At 40.5% G+C, this 22,214-nt stretch overlaps 1 protein-coding gene and 2 long non-coding RNA genes across 9 annotated transcripts in view; 1 reads left to right on the forward strand and 2 right to left on the reverse strand.

Annotated features, from left to right (window-relative positions):
• LOC310757482 overlaps positions 1-9,512 on the reverse strand; it is a 53,451-nt gene extending 43,939 nt beyond the window's left edge. Inside the window, exon 1 of the long non-coding RNA XR_014545253.1 lies at positions 9,207-9,512. This is a non-coding gene — a long non-coding RNA (uncharacterized lncRNA). The remainder of the gene's footprint in view (positions 1-9,206) is intronic.
• The window catches only part of PTPRG (protein tyrosine phosphatase receptor type G), a 538,241-nt gene that overhangs the window by 503,654 nt on the left and 12,373 nt on the right, over positions 1-22,214 (forward strand). For all 6 annotated transcript variants that reach the window (XM_083600381.1, XM_083600382.1, XM_083600384.1 and 3 more), the window contains exons 16-26: positions 5,370-5,466; positions 6,224-6,306; positions 6,540-6,674; positions 9,524-9,658; positions 11,046-11,209; positions 12,564-12,699; positions 13,713-13,859; positions 16,444-16,537; positions 18,282-18,358; positions 19,349-19,477; positions 21,284-21,430. In XM_083600381.1, coding sequence (XP_083456507.1) covers positions 5,370-5,466; positions 6,224-6,306; positions 6,540-6,674; positions 9,524-9,658; positions 11,046-11,209; positions 12,564-12,699; positions 13,713-13,859; positions 16,444-16,537; positions 18,282-18,358; positions 19,349-19,477; positions 21,284-21,430 — 1,344 coding nt within the window. The remainder of the gene's footprint in view (positions 1-5,369; positions 5,467-6,223; positions 6,307-6,539; positions 6,675-9,523; positions 9,659-11,045; positions 11,210-12,563; positions 12,700-13,712; positions 13,860-16,443; positions 16,538-18,281; positions 18,359-19,348; positions 19,478-21,283; positions 21,431-22,214) is intronic.
• Positions 12,496-22,214, reverse strand: part of LOC310757353 — a 43,456-nt gene continuing 33,737 nt past the window's right edge. For both annotated transcript variants that reach the window (XR_014545092.1, XR_014545093.1), the window contains exons 3-4: positions 13,668-13,818; positions 12,496-12,609 (exon numbers count right to left, since the gene is read on the reverse strand). This is a non-coding gene — a long non-coding RNA (uncharacterized lncRNA). The remainder of the gene's footprint in view (positions 12,610-13,667; positions 13,819-22,214) is intronic.

Consider the following 22,214-nt stretch of genomic DNA (forward strand, 5'->3'; position numbering starts at 1 on the left):
TGATGGGAATATTTATATATATTTTTAAGAATTAGTAAGGTAATCACAGCACATGGTAATGTAACCTGCTTAGACATTTTTGCTGATCAAATGGTATATAAATATTACTAAATAGATAACTAAATGTAATCCCCTTAGATATTGGCTTTAAACCAGGGGTGGCTCAGCCTGGGGTCCTCCAAATGTTGCTGAACTGTGACTTCTATCAGCTCAGGCCAGTGTGGCCAGTGCCCAGGGATGATGGAAGTTCAGCATCATCTGGAGGTCACAGGTTAACTACTCCTGCTTTTACCTAAGCTAGAGCACAGCTAACATTTAAAACCACCTGGAGTGCAGCTTCAATTTTAAAAATATATAAAAACCTTTGAGTCTCAAATCCAAAATGCAAAATCCACTGGGTTGTGATTTCTGTCATATTTATTCCAATTATTTAAATTTGGGGAAAGTTAAATAAACATGGCATGTTTCTGCTTCTTAAAATGTTTGTGTCGGGACAGATATAAAAGGGGTACCTGGTTTCTTAGGGTCTGAGCTGTAGTTGCTAATCGAGCACCATGAGGATTTCCTCCTTATGTAAGAACAAACACATAGGAAAGCAAGCTAAGACATAGATTCAGGTTGTATAAATTAAGCATGACAATGCAAGCTCTTTCACGTTTCTAGAATGCATACAGTTCTTACTCAAACATAAGCCAGCCAACCAAGAGTACCGTATTTTTCGTCCCATAGGACGCTCCGTCCCATGGGACGCACCTAGTTTTTTTGGGGGGAAATAAAGGAAAAAAAATTTCCCTTTATTTCACCCCCAAAAGCAGGTCGGGGAAACCTAACCAGGTCGGGGAACAGCGGGGTGGCGGCGCTGCGCCTCACTGCTGTCCCCCGAGCTTGTGGGGCTGAGTGATGTCTGCCCGGCGCGAGGGGCGCTCTGCTTCAGGGCGCCCCACCCGCTGGGCGGCAGGCTGCTATCCGCAGCGTGGGGAGCCCTGCGGGGAACTCCTGCAGGGCTCCCCACGCTGCGGATGTCTGGCGCGCGGGGCGCTCTGTTTCAGGGCGCGCCGGGCGGCAGGCTGCTATCCGCAGTGTGGGGAGCCCTGCGGGAACTCCTGCAGGGCTCCCCACACTGCGGATGTCTGTCCGGCACGCGGGGCGCTCTGCTTCAGGGCGCCCCACCCGCCAGGCGGCAGGCTGCTATCTGCAGCGTGGGGAGCCCTGCGGGGATCTCCCGCAGGGCTCCCCACGCTGCAGATGTGTTCCCGAAGCGCCGGGTGCTCTGCTTTCAGGGCGCCCGACGCTCCGGGAAGCAGGCTGCTATCCGCAGCCTAGACATCCCTGCGGGATCTCCCGCAGGGTTGCCTAGGCTGCGGATGTGTTCCCGAAGTGCCGGGCGCTCTGCTTTCATTAAAATGTAATTTTAATATGTGACCTAGCAGCTGACTCATGTCTTCTGAACTAGGATATAAGCTCATTGTGTGTTGGCCCAAATCATCTATAAATAAAATGGCAGTTCAAAGTGAAGAAGCAACTTTCCTTACTTTCCTAATTTTGCCAGATCCAAATGGAAGGCATTCCTAGAGTGGTATGACATCTACTAGAGGGATCAGGCAGGGTCTTCTCAAGCCTTTTGACTCCTCTTAAGCAGGAGAATTCAGCCCTCTCACCTGACCAACCCTACCTGTTGGCGGTGAGGGCTAATGCTTTCAGCCTGTTTCTCTTCTCAAAATCACTCTTTTTCCTCTTTTTACTACAAGTGTTTAGTTTTGAGCATCCTCCTCTCCTGTCTTGTTGCTTTTTCCTGTCAGTGTATGTATTTTTCTCCTTCCCTCCCTTGATCTGTGCTGTTCCTTTCCTCTGTTCCTTTGTATGGTAAGGAATGGGGGGGGTAGGATCTCCAGGTTATTGGGGACCACCTCTTGGCCACTGAATTACCTCTTTGACTTGAGGAAGATGTTTGTAGTAGTGGAGAGTTGGTACATCCTGCCCAGAACCACAACAAGCAGGAGTGGCGTTTTTATTCTTTTCCCTCAGCAACATTGAGCAGAGGTTTTCTCCACATGCTTCTCATTCTGATGGGCCATGATAACCAACCAGTGGGACCATCAGTGTTGAACTCTCCTGTTTCATATGGTCAGTCTTGGACTGGTCATCACTGGTGTTAGGCAGCCAGCGATTCCAGCTTCACATTCAGTGGGTATGCTAATGCTTGATGGGTCAAGTATTGCACTCCTTGATGTTCTGCCGCAGTTTCCCGCCTTTTTCCTCCGACCCTTCTGGATACGGCTTGCTTGATAGCAAAGGCCTCTTTGCCTGTATTGGAGGCAGGCGGGTGGAACTTCCAAGCCATAGCAAAACTTTTTGGACTCAGATTGACTGAGTGGTGCAGAAAACTGATTAGCCAAAGAACGAGAGATTGGCAGAAATGTCTCCCTTATCCTTCTACATACAAATGGATTGTAGAAGGATGTATGGGACAGGAAAATGTATAGCTTTGAGCTTCTGAGGAAAACTTTTTTTAGAAAAAATGCTTGACATTTAACTTCATAGGACTAAGCCCTGGTCGTTCTAATGAACAAACCTCAACTGACCTTAATCAAGGAGTAGGGAAATGAAGAATGAGGGAAATGCAACAAATTAAGCTACTAGAATTCAACAATGACCGTTCACTTTTTGTAGTTGTTTCAGAGGTATCTGCTCAGTTAACCATGTATACGGATAACTTGCAGGGTCCTCATCTGCATGGGGCCATTATGTGCACACTGCACATATATATAAATCTGCCACTGAACTGAGGCTGCAGTACAGCGGACAAAACCATAAACCCTAAGCATCAGTAAGGTTAATTAAAAGTTACTGAGCTTAGAAACCAGTCCCACCTGAAAGGTCCTTCAAGATGTAATGGCAACTGATCCAGTTTATGTGCATTATGTAAATTTATGGTAGGTCATTCAATAACAGGGACTGAATTCTATTTCTAATATGCTAGCGTGTGTTTTTTACAGCAAGTTTGAATCCTCACTGGCTTCATTCATGTTTCTTCTACAGTACACGCTAAGATAAAGTTGGATCACTATTTTTTTCATAGAACGTCATTAAATTGTACTGGAGACTTTCATTTTAAGCCTATAAAGCAGAGTAGCCAATGTGGTGCCCTCCAGATGTTGTTGAACAGCACTCCCATCAACCCCAGCTTCTGAGGATAATGGGAGTTGTAGTCCAACATCCGGATGGCAGTGTTGGTTTCTCCGCCTGTAAAATGTCACACACATTTGATGGTGCTCTTTTGATGGTGCTCTTTCTGATGATGATTGCATCATCATCAGAATCTGTAGACCTTATAGCACTATGTAAAAAGTGGGAGGGTAGTGAAACAACACAGTAATTAATGGTTGATAATTAAAAATATCCTTTGGATTAAATCACTGAATCCTTTCTCTGCTGAACTACTGGTGTGAAAACACTGTTCTAGAATACATAATCAGTGACATTAGTGTCAATTATTCCATGTAAGGATTAGACCTGATACCCCGTTCAGCTTCTTTGTTTGTTCTTTATTTCTTCTGGACAACTATGGGGATTTGTTTACCATTAAAAAAAATTCCACTGCTTTATGAGTCTAAATGCCTCTAATTATATTTGGACTTGTGATATTTTGGATTTCCAAAAAAATGTAAATGTTTTGGGGCTAGATAGGAGGGAGGGCAATGAATTGGCTTGTCACTTCTTTATGACAGTTTTGTATTAATCCTGCACTCTGGCTACATCTGCAGTTCCACTAACATTTCTCGTGATAATTTTCTCTGTCACTTAGCTCCTACTCCATCATTGCAGCAGCTGTGCTGTACTAATGACTTCCCTTATTAGGATGCTCCTGTGTTAACACGTGAAGCCTGGGGTATGAAACAGTGTGGCATCTTGTAACCCTTGGGAGGACAGGGGAAACGGGTGGCACTGACGGCACCCTGCCAAAGTAGCTTTTGGATAAAATTCAGCTAAATACATTGAGGAAAATGCCCTAGAAAGAAGCAACAATGTTACATTGTTAGGAAAAGATCTTTAAAATGTAATTAGAACACTTAAAATAAACAGCAGAATTGACATTTCTGACTAAGAGGAACGTAGGACTGTGTAATCACTGTGTTGTCCAACTTAACACTTTTTGATATTATTTGATATTATTTAATATCAAAATGTTAACATATTTTAATTATTATTTAAAGTTACAAAAAACTATTGAAGACAGACAGTGCCTACAAAATGGAATGTGATAACAAGAAATCACTCAAATCTTAAGAGGGGAAATGAAATGTGTGTGTGTGTGTGTGTGTGTGTGTGTGTGTGTGTGTTGGCATCTGTCTGTCTAGAGACAATGGAGGAGTACGCCTTTAGAGGTGAAGTCGAACTGTTAGAAGGTTGCTGCACCTGCTGTGGCTATATATATTTGAGTTGTCACAATTTAGGTGGTTTAATTATGTTGATGTGCTGATTTTGATTATTTTGCATTATTCACTTCACTTTACACCCTTTGTTGTCTATTTTGGTGACTAACTCTAATGATACATTGGGACCCTTGTTCACATTGGGCCCCTGTGAAACACTGTAAATTCAGTCTCTTCTACACTGCAAGTACTTCTTCAATACAGTCACTCCGCAGCTTATGTGCATTTAACCTTGTGCATTCAGCTTTACACACTTGGCAAACAATTTTTTTACAAAAATTTAAAAGGGTCAAAAAGTGGACGGGCAACTGGGGGAAAAGACTTCTGCAATCCTACTTGCCATTGCACCCAATGTGTTTTGACTATTCAGATTTTTGGTGATTCCCCAGAATGTAACCCCCCTATAAGTTGTGGGCTTACTGTACTGCTTTGTATTTCCTAGGTAGGCACTCACTCCTCTACCAGACCTAGGGAGTTATGACTGAGTTGCTATATGGCATAAAACTTGCTCAGACCCCTTTTTTATTTAAGAGCAGAGTTGCTGTTTTGGCTATGTTTTTCCTGCTTCTGAAAGTGCTCTAATTTCAATTAAGCCTTGGGCAAATGGCTAGCAAAAGGCCTGTGACCACATTGGTGTCGCATTCTGGCTGCTATTAAGGGAGCTCTAGATAGATGGGAAAGCGGTGGGTGGGTGGGGGGTTGCACCACAATGAATTGTAATCACCATGGACTTCTATCAGATACTGGGAACCAGGCAATATCCTTAATAGAACTAGGATATGTTTAAGCAGTGTTATGCTGAAAGAATTCTCATGGGTGAAGAGAATCAATTACACCCACCATTTCAATGTGTTCTGAATGAGCTGCTTGCAAAATGAGACAGACAAAATGTTTTGCACTCATCTGCCTTTTTCAATGTAATTGTTTTCTTAACAGGAAGTGCAGCGTTGTACATCCGACATGAACATCACCGCTGAACATTCCAATCACCCCGACAACAAGCACAAAAACAGATACATCAACATTTTAGCATGTGAGTAGTAAAGGCCTTAAGAGACAACAGCAACAAAAAGTGTCCACTTTATGCTACTGGTGTAAGAATGCCTGTCTGCTCAGCATGAGGTTAGTTAGAGTGACAAAAGTTTGTTTTCATCCAAGGGACAAGATGCCCCTGTTAGGTATGCTTTTGAACGGACTGATGTTGACAGTCTGACATTAGATATTGACATTGTGGATTTTGGTTAGAAAGTAGCAATCCTTCCTAAAGATTTCACAGCTGAATGTTTCAGCCTAAATTACTGTCTGATCTAGGTATGCTAATCTCTGAAAAGCGACTTAAGGGAAGTACATATTTGACAATCCTTGCTAGTTCCATTCTCTCCCAGACTTGCTAATGGGTTTGTCACATTTCCAAGTGCTCTGGAAAGAAACAAGCCCAGAACTTTTTGATCCCTTAGCTGACCATTTCTGCCACTTTTTTTCCCCAGACAGCAAATTATTTTACTGGTGCAGTTGAGAATGGAAGAAGTTTTGTGATCTTCAAATGAAGGGTAGCATATAGATTTAATAAGCAGTAATAAGAATCTTTAGGGAAAGAATGGTTTAAGCCCCGAAATAGCCAGATGTTGGACTCCCAGCAGCCCTGGACATTTGCCATCCATGCTAGTTGGAGCTGATGGGAGTTGTGCTTATTCATTTTCTGGTTAGGGAATTGTCCTTTTAAGAAATCCATAGTTTTAATCTCCTAATATGTTTTCCTGTTTTGTGCCTGTTTGTTATCTTTCCTGAAGATGATCACAGTAGAGTGAAGCTAAGACCTTTGCCGGGAAAAGACTCGAAGCACAGTGACTACATTAATGCCAATTATGTTGATGTAAGTTGTTTTTTTGCTCTCATCTCTCTTTTGAGAAACACTGTCCTACAGAAGAAATAGAAACCATTAGTACTTGTAGAAGGTTTTTTTTGCTGTTGTTTTGTTGACTAACTTTAGCTCCAGACTCCTCAAACGTTCAGCAGGAAAAGCATCTCACACTGCAATATATACATTATTAATATGACTACCATGCAGATATTTTATCTTGCTTTGCCTTATGGTTTTCTTTGAAGGGTTACAACAAAGCGAAAGCCTACATTGCCACCCAAGGACCTTTAAAGTCTACATTTGAAGATTTCTGGAGAATGATTTGGGAGCAAAACACTGGAATTATCATCATGATTACAAACCTTGTGGAAAAAGGAAGAGTAAGGGCAATGCAGTTTTTCACTAGCTACTTTTTTTGCCGTGATTATGTGGTCTGTAAGACTATGAGGATGGGAGCGGTGGTAGTGATGCTTGAAGCCTTGCTTCTAGCAGTGATAGGCTGAGCTCTCCTAAGGTCACAGAAGGTCTGGGGAAGCAGAAGGCTGACACTGGCTGAGCTGATCATGCCCTAGAGAAAGAGGAGTCAAAGAAGGTTCCTGAGAAGGCAGCATACCACTGAACAAAGGAGGGCCTAGGAAACCAAGTTTGGAAGAGAGAGAACACCAGAATATTTCTCTGTCATCAGTATTACCATACTTATATGTATGCCGTGATTCCATAAAAATTATTCTCAGAGCAGTTTCAAATAGCAGCATGAACAACATAGCAAAGTTAAACAAAAATAACAGCAACAATATATAAAAATGCAACATCCCACACGACCCTGAAGGTGGCTAGGTTCCTAGTTGCTGTCCTTTCCCAAAAGCGACGCCAAGGAGCTCTACAAGCTAATTAAGGCGTAGTATGCCTTTCCATTTTATAGTATTTTATTGTTATGGTAGTGTTTTAGCGATTGCTTTTTTTTTCTCCTTACGGCACAAGCTGTTATTTATGTGTTGTTTTTACCTGTATGGGCCTATGGCCGTAATAAATGATATTCTATTCAACATCAATACAAATTAAAACATGCTATCAATAATATATACCAAACAGTATATCAGACAGTCAATACAATAAACGTAACAGTATTTGGTACAAAAATAACAGTATTTGGTACATAATAACCTAACCATCAATTGAGTAGATACAGGAACCTGTAGATAAGCACCATTTCCTTAATAGAACAGTATAAAAATTCACAACATCCAGCTGAACACAGCTTCAGCACCCCTAAGTGGTAGCCAAAAGTACACAAATGCCCAGTACCTTGGTGAACTTACTCTCACAGTCAACATACCAGAGCACAGGCAAATAGAAAAAAAACAAAACAAAAAAACCACCTCAAAGCCGCTTAGAGCAATCTGAGGATTCTTTTTAAAAAATGCAGGAAATGAGCCAGATCCAGAACATTCTAAAAAGACCAATCCTCATGCTACAAGCCAGGCAAGAGACTGAAATGAGGTCAACACTAGCACTGATGCTATCAGCAATAAGAAAAGGGATCATGGTCCAAGCATTATTTTAGGGAGCCCAGTACAAACTTGCAGTGCAGACCCCCTGCCACATACATACTATAATCCCAACCCATACATAGAATAGCATGTTACCAATTTTTCTATTTTAATTTTCCATTTTAATTAAATTTCCGCCTCTCTGAAATTATACAACGGCCAGAGCTGGCCAAAGGCATTTGGCTGCCCGGGGTAAAGAACAATTCCATGTACAGAAGGCAACCAGATTGACAGTTGACTCTTACCTCAACACTGGTAATTGGTCAGCATTCTTTGTTGCGTCAGAGGACAGCAGGCTAATTTAGGGGTGCAGGGCAGGCTATGTGGCACAAATAACTCCGTTTTCCAACACCCCGCCATCACTTCTTATAACCCCACATCTGGCACCTGAGGTAACTGCCTGACTGAGCACAGTCCACACTAGGACCTTTTTACTAAGGCCCAAATATATACACACTATTTGCCATTGTTGGTAGCAGAAGAGTTCTTTGAAGCTTGCTGATTATTTTGTAACTTTTTGGTTGATTGTAATGAAGTTGTTCTCCTGTTGATGTTTTGATTTTTTGTTTTTTAGAAGACTAACACAGCTGCAGATGTTTCATAAATAGATCAATTCACTTTTGAGATTTATTTTTCTGGCCTTTTTCATTGAGAAATCATGAATTATCTCACCCAAGCCAATTTACCTTGCAAGTTCGCACACAATAGACAAAATAATTAGGTAGCTTAATGTTCTTGCCCAGGGCAACACACACTGCACCAAAAGTTAGCTGCTTTTTTGGTAAATCTAATTTAGTTAAATAAGCAGAGGTTGCACACACTCTTCCAAAAGTAGATTTTTTTGAGATGTGGTGTTTCACAAGGAAAGTTCTAAGGAAGATCTGTAGGATACTTATGAAGTAGACATTTACTCACATATATTTTGGGCCTGCAAATCCTACATGTAGCACTGACTTCCTCTAGCCCCAGGATCAATAACCCTATTCTGCTTTGTCCTCCCCATCAACTCTCCATCCTTTCTTCCTCTGCAGAAGGAACTCTGAGACTGATGGTTCTTCAGTGAGCAGGTCACATAGGAAAAGCACAAATCTCTCCCTCAAACTGCAAGTTCCCTTTTAACTGCAAGAGCACAGTCTCTCTGGGCTGCAATGTAGCCTCAGTTGTTCTTCTGGTAATGACGTTGCAGCCTGGGTTGCCCCCACCTTGTAGTTCTCCAGGCCCCAGTAAAATGTACCATCCCCCCTCCACACCTTCCCATGTTTGGGCATTGCAGGCAATGATAATTTCCAAAGAACCCTCAAAGCCAAATGTGCTCTTGCAACCTAAGTTCAGCAAAAGGCCAAGAAAATGAGAAGCACTCACTTTTGCAATTCCACTATGAGATGGCACAAAGGGGAGGCAACTTTTAGGTGCAGCTTTCCACTCCAGCTGCTGATGGAATATGGTTCTGCTGTTCTGTTTTTCACACTCACTCCCTGTGTGGCAGAAAAGGTAACTGGGGCCAGGGCACTCCAGATGACAACCGCTTCCCTGCGTTCTCAACTGGCCCATCAGCTGATATTGGTTTCAGGCCAGAATCATCTAAGAAAGGAGGGAAGACTTTTCTAGCATGTTGCTGGTCTTGTGTTCTCTAGCATGCTTCAAAATCTAATATCCTATGCTACTCTGTCTTTTCTCAGAGAAAATGTGACCAATACTGGCCATCTGAAAACAGTGAAGAATATGGCAATATCATTGTCACATTGAAGAGCACAAAAATACATGCTTGCTATACAGTCCGCCGCTTCACAGTCAGGAATGCAAAAATGAAAAAGGTGAGAAGTGTTATTGCATTGTGGTTTGGACAAAGGATGGACACTAGGAATATGCTATTGGGTGTAATATACACAGCTGCTATATATCTCTTTGATGGAATATCTGGACCCAGCCAGTCAAATGCACTCTCCTAGATTTAATAAGGCAGGAGGGATGGGGGACAAGAGGACACATGGACGGGTATGTAGCCACCAGCACCCTGTCCACATCAGCTGACTGGATAAGCTGAAACCAATCCCACAACACATCACCAACACTTTACATTGGATATTTCTTCTTAAACTGAAATAACTACAGAGTCGAGTTCACTCCAGAGTTGAGCAACTTTATATTGTGTAACCAGTTAGTTGCAGCAGGTCCTCAAATGTTCCAGAGGCCCCATCCGAGAGGCAGATTTAGGGGAGCACATCTGGTTCGGTCACACTGGATATGGAGCCTCGGGCATGTCACAACTATGCTTTAGAATGGACCACAAGAGGCTGGGGGTGCCAAATTTTGGCATTGCACAGAGCCCCACTGAAATTTGAGACCCCAAGGTCCAAAGCCCTCAGTGCCACAATGGCATCCTGTCATAAAATGGAAGAGCTTTCATTCTGGCATGGGATGATATCTCTACCAGTAAATTGGTTCTGGGGGTGCTCAACTACCCTACATGCACAAAGAAAGGTCTCACAGAGGCAGGTATTTGAATAATGGCTGTGCTTGTAGAATGAGAGTCATTGCTAGGCAGTTGTTTTGCCTATGTAATCCTATTTTTTCAGCTCAAGCATTTAGAGTTCAATCCTGCTTTTTGCAGGGATCCTACACCAAACATGATGTCAGGTGTGGGGCACATGGGCATGGAAAACCAGGAAAGACCAATCTTTCTGCCAGTGATTTAGTTGTTGTAGAAAAGTATTGTGGTTTTATTTATATATTTTTGTAGCAAGTCAAAAGAAGAAATTGAGAAACTCACCGGAAGAATAAGAAACCAAGAAGAGAGACTTTTTAAAATAGAATGGGGGGGAAATTATTGACTATTTGAAGATACACTGTAAACAAATCAAAACATTAGTGGGACTGATATAAACAAGCGCTATAAGAGATACTGAAGGGGAAGATAAGGGATAATTAGTAAATATATTTGAATTAGATATGCAGTAATAAAAAGATACAAAATAAATAACTGCAGAAAGGAGGAAAGTCGAGGGGAAGGTAAAGTAGACTTGCAAAGATTTTGTTTCTCTTGTTAAAATATTTGTAAAAGGTGAAAATGAAAAATATTTTTTAAAAAATTAGAGGAATTGGTATTGGTTAAAGCTTATCTCACACCTGAACAGGGTACAGTTCAATCACCAACTAATATGTTTTCCTCCTGTATGTGTTTCATGTATTCTGGCTCACTAGGGGAACCCTAAAGGACGACAGAATGAAAGGACGGTCATTCAGTATCACTACACACAGTGGCCCGACATGGGTGTGCCTGAATATGCACTGCCAGTGCTGACATTTGTAAGAAGATCCTCTGCAGCCAGGACTGCTGAGATGGGCCCAGTGGTTGTGCACTGCAGGTACAGCTGGGCAAGTTCAGTCTAATTTTGGGTGCAACATGTAGATTAATATACAACTGAAGTAGAGCATAACAGTATTTCCCATATGTATCGTGCACTTTACAATCAATTATATCCATTTTGCAATAGGGCTGAATCATTGGCTGAACCACAGTTTGAACTTCAGTTTCTCTGGTCCAATACAAGTTTATTCACTGTTCCACACAGCACATCACATTGCTGGGTGAAATTCTCTTATACAGATGAATGACTTTCTGGGATCTGATAATTCTGTAATCCATAGCAGAACTGGGCAGTTTTCATTGAATTCTAGAGGATTATGCAGTTTGCTGCTGGATTTCATGCTGTGATCGCTTGCTGTCATTATATGGGACAGAGCTTTCAAGTTCTACTGAATAGGTTTAATCCAGAACCCTATGCCGCACCACAGCTACTCAAGAACATTTGCAACTTTTTCTTCACCCACAACAGATCAGAAAAGAATTCATCAGATGAAGACTTTTAAACTTTTCCAGACTTTTTAACGTATTGTTGTTTTGACATGCTGTATTCTTACATTTTGGCTTAATTTTTTTAATCTTTGAATTACCGCTAAAGGGTTGAATGTTTTGGGGTTTTTTTAATTGTCAGAAAGGGCAAAAGTAAATGAATCCTATTTTCATCAGTGGGATTCCTTAATATGTTCTGATTGCAAAATGTAAGACACCTTTTTGGGAAAGAGTAGCTGTGTGTGCTACATGTACTTCCTAAATTTGCAGATATTTGCATGTTCACATATTTATTTAATATATTATTTTATTTACTGCATTCATAGCCCTCCTTCTTCTTCAAGGAGCTCAAGGTGGCATACATGATTCTCCCCCTCCTCATTTAGTCCCCACAAGAACCCTGTGAGGTACGTTAGGCAGAGAGGCTGTGACTGGCCCAAGTTGAGCTTCCTGGCTGAGCGGGGATTTGCACCCCAGGTCCTTGTCCAACACTTTAACCGCTACACCACCCCGGCTCAAGTCGCACATAGTCTTGTTTCTCTCAAACCTGGAGAGTATCACCAGCTGAAAATGAATCTTACCAGCTGACCTGTCTTTAAATGCTGAGCAAGACTGGCCAACCTTTTTTTGGCCCAGAAGCTGCATTCACTGGGAGCTAAGGTTCCTTGTGCAAGGATTCAAAGAAACACCTAAGATCCCAGCAATTACAAGCAAATTGAAAGTTGGCCATTGCATATTATAGAAAATCTAAAGAGCAAGACTTTGTGAATGTAAAGAAGCGTGTACTGTATATCAATATTAGCATGGTGTTGCAATTCTTTATTAGTGTTTAACTAGCCTTTCTACTGAAACTTCTGTTTTGTCAGCGCTGGTGTTGGCAGGACTGGTACCTACATTGTTATAGACAGTATGCTGCAACAGATAAAAGACAAAAGCACAGTTAACGCCCTGGGTTTCCTGAAACACATCAGGACACAGCGCAACTACCTCGTCCAGACAGAGGTAAAACACAGAGGCACATTTATTTTTACCGCAGCAAGCTATTGTCACCAATTAAATATTGCAAGAGGGTCTGTCAAGTGTAATTTCCACTGGAATATCTCCATAGGTTACATACTGCATTTCTTATGTTTTTATGTGAATTCAGTTTGCAAATCCATGTAGTTGTCATATTATTATTCAGCAATTGTGTCGCTTTTAAAATAAACCAAGCACTTCACAGAGAATTTTCAAAATACTAGACCCAAAAGCTTACAGTCTTTAGTAGCCACAAGGCATTTAGTATGCCAAGGTAATGTATATTTTATAACACAGAGAACTTTCGTAAAGGTGAACAACAATTGATTAAAGTTGATGCAAGTCTCACTACCACCACCACTTTCCTTTTTTATAAAAGTAAAGGAGAAAATAGTCTTAGAAAAAGAAGGGAACTGAGGCGTACAGGAGGAAAAGGGAAATTCAATACATTAAAAAAAAACAAGCAGAAGAACAGCAAGCTGCAAAAGAAAGAAAAAAGCAAACAGAGATAACTATGGGGAGAATCTGAAAAGTTATCTAAGCAGTATTTTTATTTAGTTGGTTCATTTTTAACTTGCCCTTCATTAAGCAAGTGGTCCAGGTTGGGGTACACTGAACATAAAATCAAACTAGCGATGCAACAGTTCCAATTTGAACAATTGTAAATATTAAAAAATCCATCAGTATAACCTCTACACCTTACTCAAAAAATCAGTGTCCTAATACATCTGGCTAAAGAGGCAAGCTTTCAGCTGGCACCAAAACCAACCAAAATTGGTGCCAACCAGATTTCAAGAGGGGAAGGCATTCCAAAATCAGGAAGCCAGCACTAAGAAAGCCCTTCTGAGAGCTGTAGATGTACAGACCTCACTCAGAGGTGAACTAGCGCTTTTCACACAGTCGGATTGTTGCAAATATAATAGTTGCCTTTAAAGAAGCTATGCTCCACTTACTATGGGCTTGCTTCTTCATTCTTTATTTGCTTCCTGCCATTCTAGGAGCAGTATGTTTTTATTCATGATGCCTTGTTGGAAGCCATTCTTGGGAAAGAGACTGAAGTTTCAGCTAACCAGCTACATAGCTATGTTAATAGCATTCTCATACCTGGAATTGGAGGAAAGACTCGGCTAGAGAAACAGTTCAAGGTAAGCTTCATCCTTAGCTTGTTCAGCCCTGCTGCCTTTCCTAGGAAGATAAAGTGATCAGACCAAAGCTGGTACTTTATCAATGCGGATGGGCGGGAGGAATGGTCTGATGAAAAGGCTTTTGGTTACACCTCAGAAGTTGTCTTAATGTGTAAGGCAAGTTCACCTAGGAGTAGATGGGCATTTAAATATCCCAGTCCTATGCCATTTAGGACATAATACTCATCCTTCAATTCAGAGCCTGGAAATGGATCAGAGGCTATCCCAACCTGATAGATGGTGCTGAAAGCTGCTGATAGGTCCAGCAGAACCAGCAGGGATACACTCCCTTGTGAGCTTCTGGAAAAGGTCAGCCACAAAAGTGACCATGGCCATCTCCATCCTGTATCTTGCCTAAAGTGGGACTGAAATGGATCAAGATAATCTGTGTCATTGAAGAGATCCTGCAGGTTTATCACCACTGCACCCTCAAGCACCTTTCCTAAGAATGAAATATTACAGACTGGGTGGAATTTTAAACACATTTAAAACATATATCTAAAACACATCAGCATCTACGTGCCATTATAGGTTTGGCTAAAGAAACATGTTTTAAACAAGTGACAAAAGGTGTACAGCAAAAGCACCTTCCTGATGTCAATAGATAGAGAATTCCAAAGAAGAGGTGCCGCCACACTAAAAGATTGATTTGTGACAACTGTCGTATGAGTATTGTGTGTCATCTGTAACGATGCCTATTCTGCAGATTGAAGCGATTGAGAGTGCACATGTAACGTAAGGCGATCTCACAAGTAAACTGGTCTCAAGCTGTTAAGGGCTCTCTGTACTAAAAGTAACACCTTGATCTTGTCCACATCTTCAGTGACACAAGTGAAAAACTATCCATAAAAAAGTAGAGCAAGTAGGACCCAGGTTTACACTTATTGAACCTGCATTAACTGTGGCTAGTGATGTGAGGTGAGAATATTCTCTGCTAGAAAATTCTCTGGAGAATATTCTCCACATTCAATGGTATAAGGTGCCATTTACCAGAGACTGACATTATATTATCATATAATGATAATATATTTAATACAAAAAATTTTTTTCCTTCCAGTAGCACCTTAAAGACCAACTAAGTTAGTTCTTGGTATGAGCTTTCGTGTGCATGCACACTTCTTCAGATACACACGAAAGCTCATACCAAGAACTAACTTAGTTGGTCTTTAAGGTGCTACTGGAAGGAAAAAATTTTTTTTGTTTTGACTATGGCAGACCAACACGGCTACCTATCTGTAACTGGAAATATATTTAATGTTAATGGCTTCTTTTTTATATGTACACATATAGTTATGTTTATCAGGCTGTGTTTTAGTCACCAAAACAGTTATTAAGTGTTAGAGCTATTAGGAGCACAAGATAGACTATTACTGAATTTACTTGTATCAAACCTTAACATGCCAATTGTATTTTTTGACCTGTCCTGTAACATGTACATGTTCTAATGGAAAAATAAAATATGATTTAACAACTGAGTTTTCTTATACCAAACCTTAGCATGACAATTACTGATGCCATCACCTTAGATTTAACTTTAACCAGAAAACATGTTTTACTTTTTTATTTTTTGATACTTGCATGTGACAAGTAAGCTTGTGCTTATATATTTTCACTGTGGTTCCTTTACTAAACATACAGTTAGTGGTAAGTCATTCACGTTGAATTTTCAATTTCAAGTTTGGTGCAAAAACTCAAAGAATGTAAATTCACTGCATTGCCCCATTGAATAAAAGTATCTGTACAATTTTTGGTTGCCATCTGAACAAGTTTACCCATTAATAAACATGTATATTAACAAATTATATCATTCTGAATGCATTAAATTATATCATTTTCAATGCATTAAAATGAATATTCTATTTTAAATGAAAATTCTCTAATACTCTCAATACTTAGTCAAGAATATTCTCAAGAATATTCTCCAAAAGATTATTCTTGAGAATTTAACATCACTAACTGTGGCGTCCAAGTGGGAACAAAATATCTGATGATTTTGTCTGTGAAGTATCTTGAGAAGCAGTCACAGTAAGCTCACTTTTTACCATGAAAGTATCACAGTCAACTTGGCAGGCAAAATAGGCAAGCCCAGGAATAACTGATCTCAGCTGCAGCATTCAGGTTCACAATAGCAGCAAGGAAGAAAAATTCCTTAGGCGTAGTCTTGTTTTGATGTTTTATAAAAGAACAGAGAGAGCTTTTTTGTTTCCTGAGACCTGTTCTGACCTACATATATATCTTTGGGGCTTTGCAATATGTCTTCAGCAGAACTCAAATCGACATTGTCAAACCAGGTTGGAATAGAATTTCATTCACCCTGCGTGATATAAATGAGACCTATACAAACTTGAGGACCCACCATGTGTTTGCATAAGTACCTTTCTTTAGGCAGAAAGTTCAGTTATCTAGGCATTCTGAATGCTTTTAACATATTTTAGTTTAGTCTTCCGGAGATGCACTTTTTTCCAGAAATAATATTTGTGTGTGTGCGTGTGTGAGAAAGAGAAAGAACTGCAAAGGACTTAATCACTCTTGCTTATTTTTTTAGCTGGTTATGCAATGCAATGCTAAGTATGTGGAGTGCTTCAGTGCTCAGAAGGACTGCAACAAAGAAAAGAACAGGAACTCATCAGTTGTGCCATGTAAGATCACATCTTAAAGTCTGATTGTTGTAATGAATAATCTCCTTGTGCTAAATTCTAAATTGTGTTTGCATGAAGTGATGTGGGCCCTCAGTTGGATTGTTTTGTGCTATTGGGTCAGAGTTCTTTTTAAATATAAATCTGATTTGTGGCTCCTGATGCTAATACATTCCAAGGCATAAATACAAATAAGGTTTGAACCAAGTGAAAGTATAAGAGTTTAATATAGTGATGAAGTATTTTCAGATATTTTCAGGGAACTTAATACAGCTTCCTGGGATTTTCAGTTGTCTTTTCCTGCAGAAATTCAATTATCATCACTTTCAGAAGTGCAAAATAATCTTAGGGATGAAAAAATCCTAAGGGAAAAGACTCCTCCCCCCCCTCGCAAACAGCTCAATGCATTCTGCCCATGCTCAATAGCCATATAATGCTGTTTGTTGGTGGGGAGATGAAAAACGAGGTAGGCATGGGAATGGAACAGAGTATTGTGAAGGAGAACATGGCTGGCTGGGACACTGAACAGGAGGACTACATGCTGCAGCTTTTTGTTGCAGGTCCCAAATATTTAGGGCACTAGTTTTCAAAGTGTTGTAATTTACCCCAATTCTTCATGCCAATGGGTGAATAAATTTAAATAAGTAAATGGGGTATGCACCATTAAGGATGATTTATCCGTGTTAGTCCTACAATAATAATATTACATCTGAAATATTAAGTTGATCCTTAGAAGCGCTTCAGTGGCTGGGAGGCAAAACTGATCTGGGGTCACTGACACCAGTGGCCTAAAGCAGCTGAAATCCAAGTATTTTTGCTTATCTGCTTTGCTGAATTTTGTTATGCTCACGCCTCAAAAGAATTGCTAAGCGTGGCTATCTCTGCAGTCATTGGTATCCAAACCTTTTTCAAAGAGGGCCAGATTTGATGAAGTGAAGGGCCGTGAGGGCCGACCAAAGTTATTGACCTTTTTTAAGGATTTTACCCCAAAGTTCTTGAGCATTTTTTAGGGTTGAATTTAGAATTGATGAGATTTTTTTAGGATTTTACCCCAGGAAATAAACTGCCACGGGGGCTGGATTAAACCGACCGGCGGGCCAGATTAGGCCCCCAAAACAGACTTTGGACATGCCTGGTCTAGATACATCCACTGCTGTGTGTGTGCATTCTGTGGTAGTTAACTTCAATTAATGTGGTTCTCAGAGGATAGCTGCTGACTTGCCCTGAAGTTAGGGAAGTGGCTGTTGCTGTCGCTACTTTTGGGAAGGGATGAGAGCAGCAAAAATAAATCAAATGTTGTTGTGTGCAGTTGCCCATAAATGATCTGATCATCATCAAATCTTTATTTCATTTATTACATTTTCATCCTTTGCCCTTTCTCCAAGGAGCTCAAGGCACATAGTCCTGACTCTATTTATCCTCACAACAAACTTGTGATGTAAATTAGGCTGGGAGTATCTGGCCCAAGGCCCTGGGTGAATTTCATAGTGGAGAGGGAATTCGCTATTAACTATTATTTGGCATCTGGGGATAGCAGAAAGTAGTAAAATTTTATTGCTGAAATTATATCCTTGTGCAAACATTTCATTTTATCATTTTTATAGCTTTATCTCCTGCATGAGCTCAGCAAATTTTATGATACTGGGTCTGGCCCTGGGAGAAATAGGAGTTGTGTTATGATAGCTGTGCTAAGATTGTGAGTTTTGTTTGATATGGGCTTTTCGTCTGTTCATTTGTTTGTTTACAGCTGAACGAGCAAGGGTGGGACTGGCACCATTACCTGGAATGAAAGGAACTGATTACATTAATGCCTCTTATATTATGGTAAGAAAATCAACAGAAAGTAACCGAATATAAAATTGTTCAGTTGGTTTTATCTATTGTTGCAAATAGCTCTTGTGTTTCTTTTTTCAATGAGGTGATTCTTTTTTTCAAAGAACAGCCACTGTGTGCAACAAACGTTATACAGTGCTGCTTAGAATTAAAAGAAATTCATTTTTTATAACTTAGGGAATTAGGGATACAATTCATCCTCTCCTGCCTGCACAGCTCATGGGATGAGATCACCACAGAGTTTCAATTGAGTCTTCTAACTCTGATTCCCTTGCCAGCCCTTGACTGGGCAGGTGTTCGCTAAAGCATGCCAGCTATTATGTAGAATGAGAGGAGCCCAGCACATCTCCCATTCCAGGTAATAACCAGCATGCTGCAATGGATATATGTCCCAGCCAAGGACTATGGTGTAGTTAAAAGGCTCATTCAGTCCTGTGGAGATCCTGGTTTCTTGCACTGCTCTGTGAGCTGCTGTGCAGGAGGGATGGGCCATGCCCTACACTGGCCAGTCATATTCTTCATAGTTGCATATTGTGTGTCATTTGCATATTTTGTCATTGGCAATGTCATTCTACTGGAGGAATTTTTTTAAAACATCTGAAGTGACATTTGCTGTACCAGAAACTAGAACAAGTGGCATCACAGAAGGAAGGCAATATATCTAATAACTGTGCTGAATCCATTATTTTTAATTAGGGTAAACAAATATTAGCTGCAGCTCATCTTAGTTGTTTCCACTGTGGTCCTCTACACTCAGTGGGTAGCCGTTCCTGGTGGAAACTATTCAGTTAAGTGAAACATGTTTATAGAGTTTATTTTTCGTTTATATATTCTCCAGTATTGTTTTAGGATAAATTAACACAGCAGGGAGCTTTGAAAATTTAGCAATCTAATAAACTTGTATTGTCTGCTCTCATCCATGAAGTTTCCAAACTATTCTATGCACTGAGTAACTGCTGCATTTGGTTCTTGCTTTAAAAGGGTTACTATCGGAGCAACGAGTTCATCATTACACAGCATCCCCTGCCCCACACGACTAAAGATTTCTGGAGAATGATCTGGGATCACAATGCACAGATCATTGTCATGCTTCCGGATAACCAGAGCTTTGTAAGTTATTTAACTCCACATACTTTATATTAATGATGTATCACAGCAGGGAGCAAGAACTGGGCCACTTAGCTACATATTATGGCTGTATTTCAATGCAAAGCATAGTTGATGTCTCCTTTAACAGCTCCATAATCCACAGTATCCAAAGACGCCTGGGAAAGAAGTTGGGGGAAGACAGTGGGAGGGAGGAAACCTTTTGTGTTCTGACAGCATCACTGCAAAATGTCCCAGTTCTGTGCTGCCCTACTGTGAAGGCAAAGTCTATCCAGTGAGCTTTTTCGAAAGGAAAGGAAAACTTTAGCACTTTTGCACCAGTCACCCCTAAGGGATATCAACCTCAATTTGTGACCTCTCTTTCTCAAATGCCAATGAGAAATAATATCTGCCTGCCCTTATCTTCTTTGAACAACAGAACATGTAAAATATCTTTGTTTACTGTTGCAGTGTACCTCTGTAGACGGGCATCTTACGAAACAGCTGAGCAGTATGTTGTCATTTCCATTAAATTACTGCAGGTGCCTAATCAGTTGTTATCCTAGTTGATTGGTTGTGTAGAAAGACAGAAACACACAGTGACTTGTTGGCATACTGGTTCTTAGTGAGCAGTGAAGTGGCAGTCATAATTTATCTGCACCTTCCCATGATATCTAATGGATTTGTGGACTATGGCGCAGGAATAGAATCTTTATTCTTCCCATGATTCTGGGGGTATTTCTCCTAGAACTGTGGGCTTTTAGTATATGAACGCCAAAACTGATTAGAAGAACAAGAGAGCGAGCCCGCATTTTCTTCTGCTCCAGGGCTCTTTCTCTGCCAGCATTCGTCACTGGTTGGGACACAATGTCATCTTCTAAGGCAGGAGTAGGCAACATGGTGCCATCCAGATATTGTAGACTGCAACCTCCATCATTCTTGACCATTGGCCATTCTGTCTATGGCTGATGGAAATTCTCATTTGCAACATCTGGAGAGCACCAGGTTGGCTACCCCTGTTCTAAGGTATTCACACTGAATTCAGGGTAAGCTGTAGACCGTAACAGTTATGTGCCCTTAGCTAAGTTTGTGCTGTCCTAAGCAGGTTCTGTTTTGGTTGGATTTCCCAAACCAGAATCAGGTTATCTGGATCAATGTTGTTAAGAATGAGGGGTGCGTGTATATGTGTGGTGTTGTTTTTAATGTATTGATTTTAAAAATTAAATATAAGCAGAATATTTAAGGAAAATTCATTTTTATTCAAAATTCATTGTGAACTTACAATACTTTAAAAATATATAGCATGAAGTACAACTGTAGTGTGTGTGTGTGCACGTGTGTGTGTGTGTGATACACATATAGTATCTCTGTATGTGCTGAAGTTACTATTATAAAAGGGAATTTTGAGGCTTTGAATCAAGTCCCAAAGGGCTCTATGGATAGCAAATAAAGGAAATAACATGTCAATATCTAATGACCTTTGTGGCTTCGAGCAGGTGCTTACCTTAAGACATGAAAAACTACATTATAAAATGTTACTGTATTTCTGCGAAATCTGTACCTCTCTATAAAATTTTAATTTTATAAATGTTCTAAAATATGCAGTTCCCTGTGAAACCAATTAAATATCAAACTTGCCCTGATTGGGAAGCTCAGAGTATCCCTATGATATTCATTCTGTTGTTTTAACAGGATACATTTTGTAAAAAGAAAGAAAGATCAATTTGTATTTCTTCCTATTAAACCAAGTTTTGATTCTTTGAATTTTGCTCAAGTAAAAAGTAAAAAGAAATATACAAAAAAGGTCTGTTTGATTCATTTTGTCTTTAGGCAGAGGATGAATTTGTGTACTGGCCAAGTCGAGAAGAATCCATGAACTGTGAGGCATTTACTGTGACCCTTATCAGCAAAGACAGACTGTGCCTCTCTAATGAGGAGCAGATCATCATCCATGACTTTATCCTTGAGGCTACCCAGGTATATAAAACATCCTCCAGAGGTGAATCTGGAGTCTGCTTGGCATTCAAAGTACTGCTGCTGTCAGTTAACAATTGATATGCATGCTTTTCAGTGGGATTGGTTTAATGTCTTTGTTTGGTCATAGTGGACTTATCAGTTTCCCTCGTTTCTTCCCAGAGGTCTTCTCCTGTCACATACCAGTTTTGTTTTCAGTATACCATTTCCACAGAAGGGCATAACATTTCAGCTTTTATCTGATCCAAAGGTGGAAGTTCCTCAGACAGGAATCACACCAATGGCTTGGTTTTATTTTCATTTTTAAGAAGAATGTACTAAGGATGCATGTTCACTAGCTATTTCTCTGGAAGCATCACTGCTATTGAAAGCAGCTTTTGCGGGCCTCACAAGTGGAGTTGGTTATTAGGTATCAATATCTAGATTTTGTTTGGGGCAAGTGATTCCCTCTTAAGGCAAGAGTGGGGGGTCGTTTTTGTGTTGTGGGCTGTATTCCCTTGGGTGTAATCTGTTGGTGGCCACACCTAGCAGTGTGTGGGACCAAAGTGGGTAGAGTTTTGAAACTGGGCTGCAGGTTCCCCACTCAGTTTTAAGTGGTGTTACCTTCTCTGCAATGTTCTGTGCAATGTCTGGACAAATGGCACCTGCAAGTAGGTTACTCCTAAGTAAGGAGATCAGTTATTCTTTATATAGCAAGTTGCAACTTCTAAATGCAAGTGGGCATGCCAGAGAGCTAGTTGACCCCATCATGCCTTTTCTCTATTCTTACACTCTTTTGTGAGCATAT

Source organism: Podarcis filfolensis (genome assembly GCF_964270895.1).
Source record: "Podarcis filfolensis genome assembly, chromosome: 2".
Lineage (NCBI taxonomy): Eukaryota > Metazoa > Chordata > Lepidosauria > Squamata > Lacertidae > Podarcis > Podarcis filfolensis.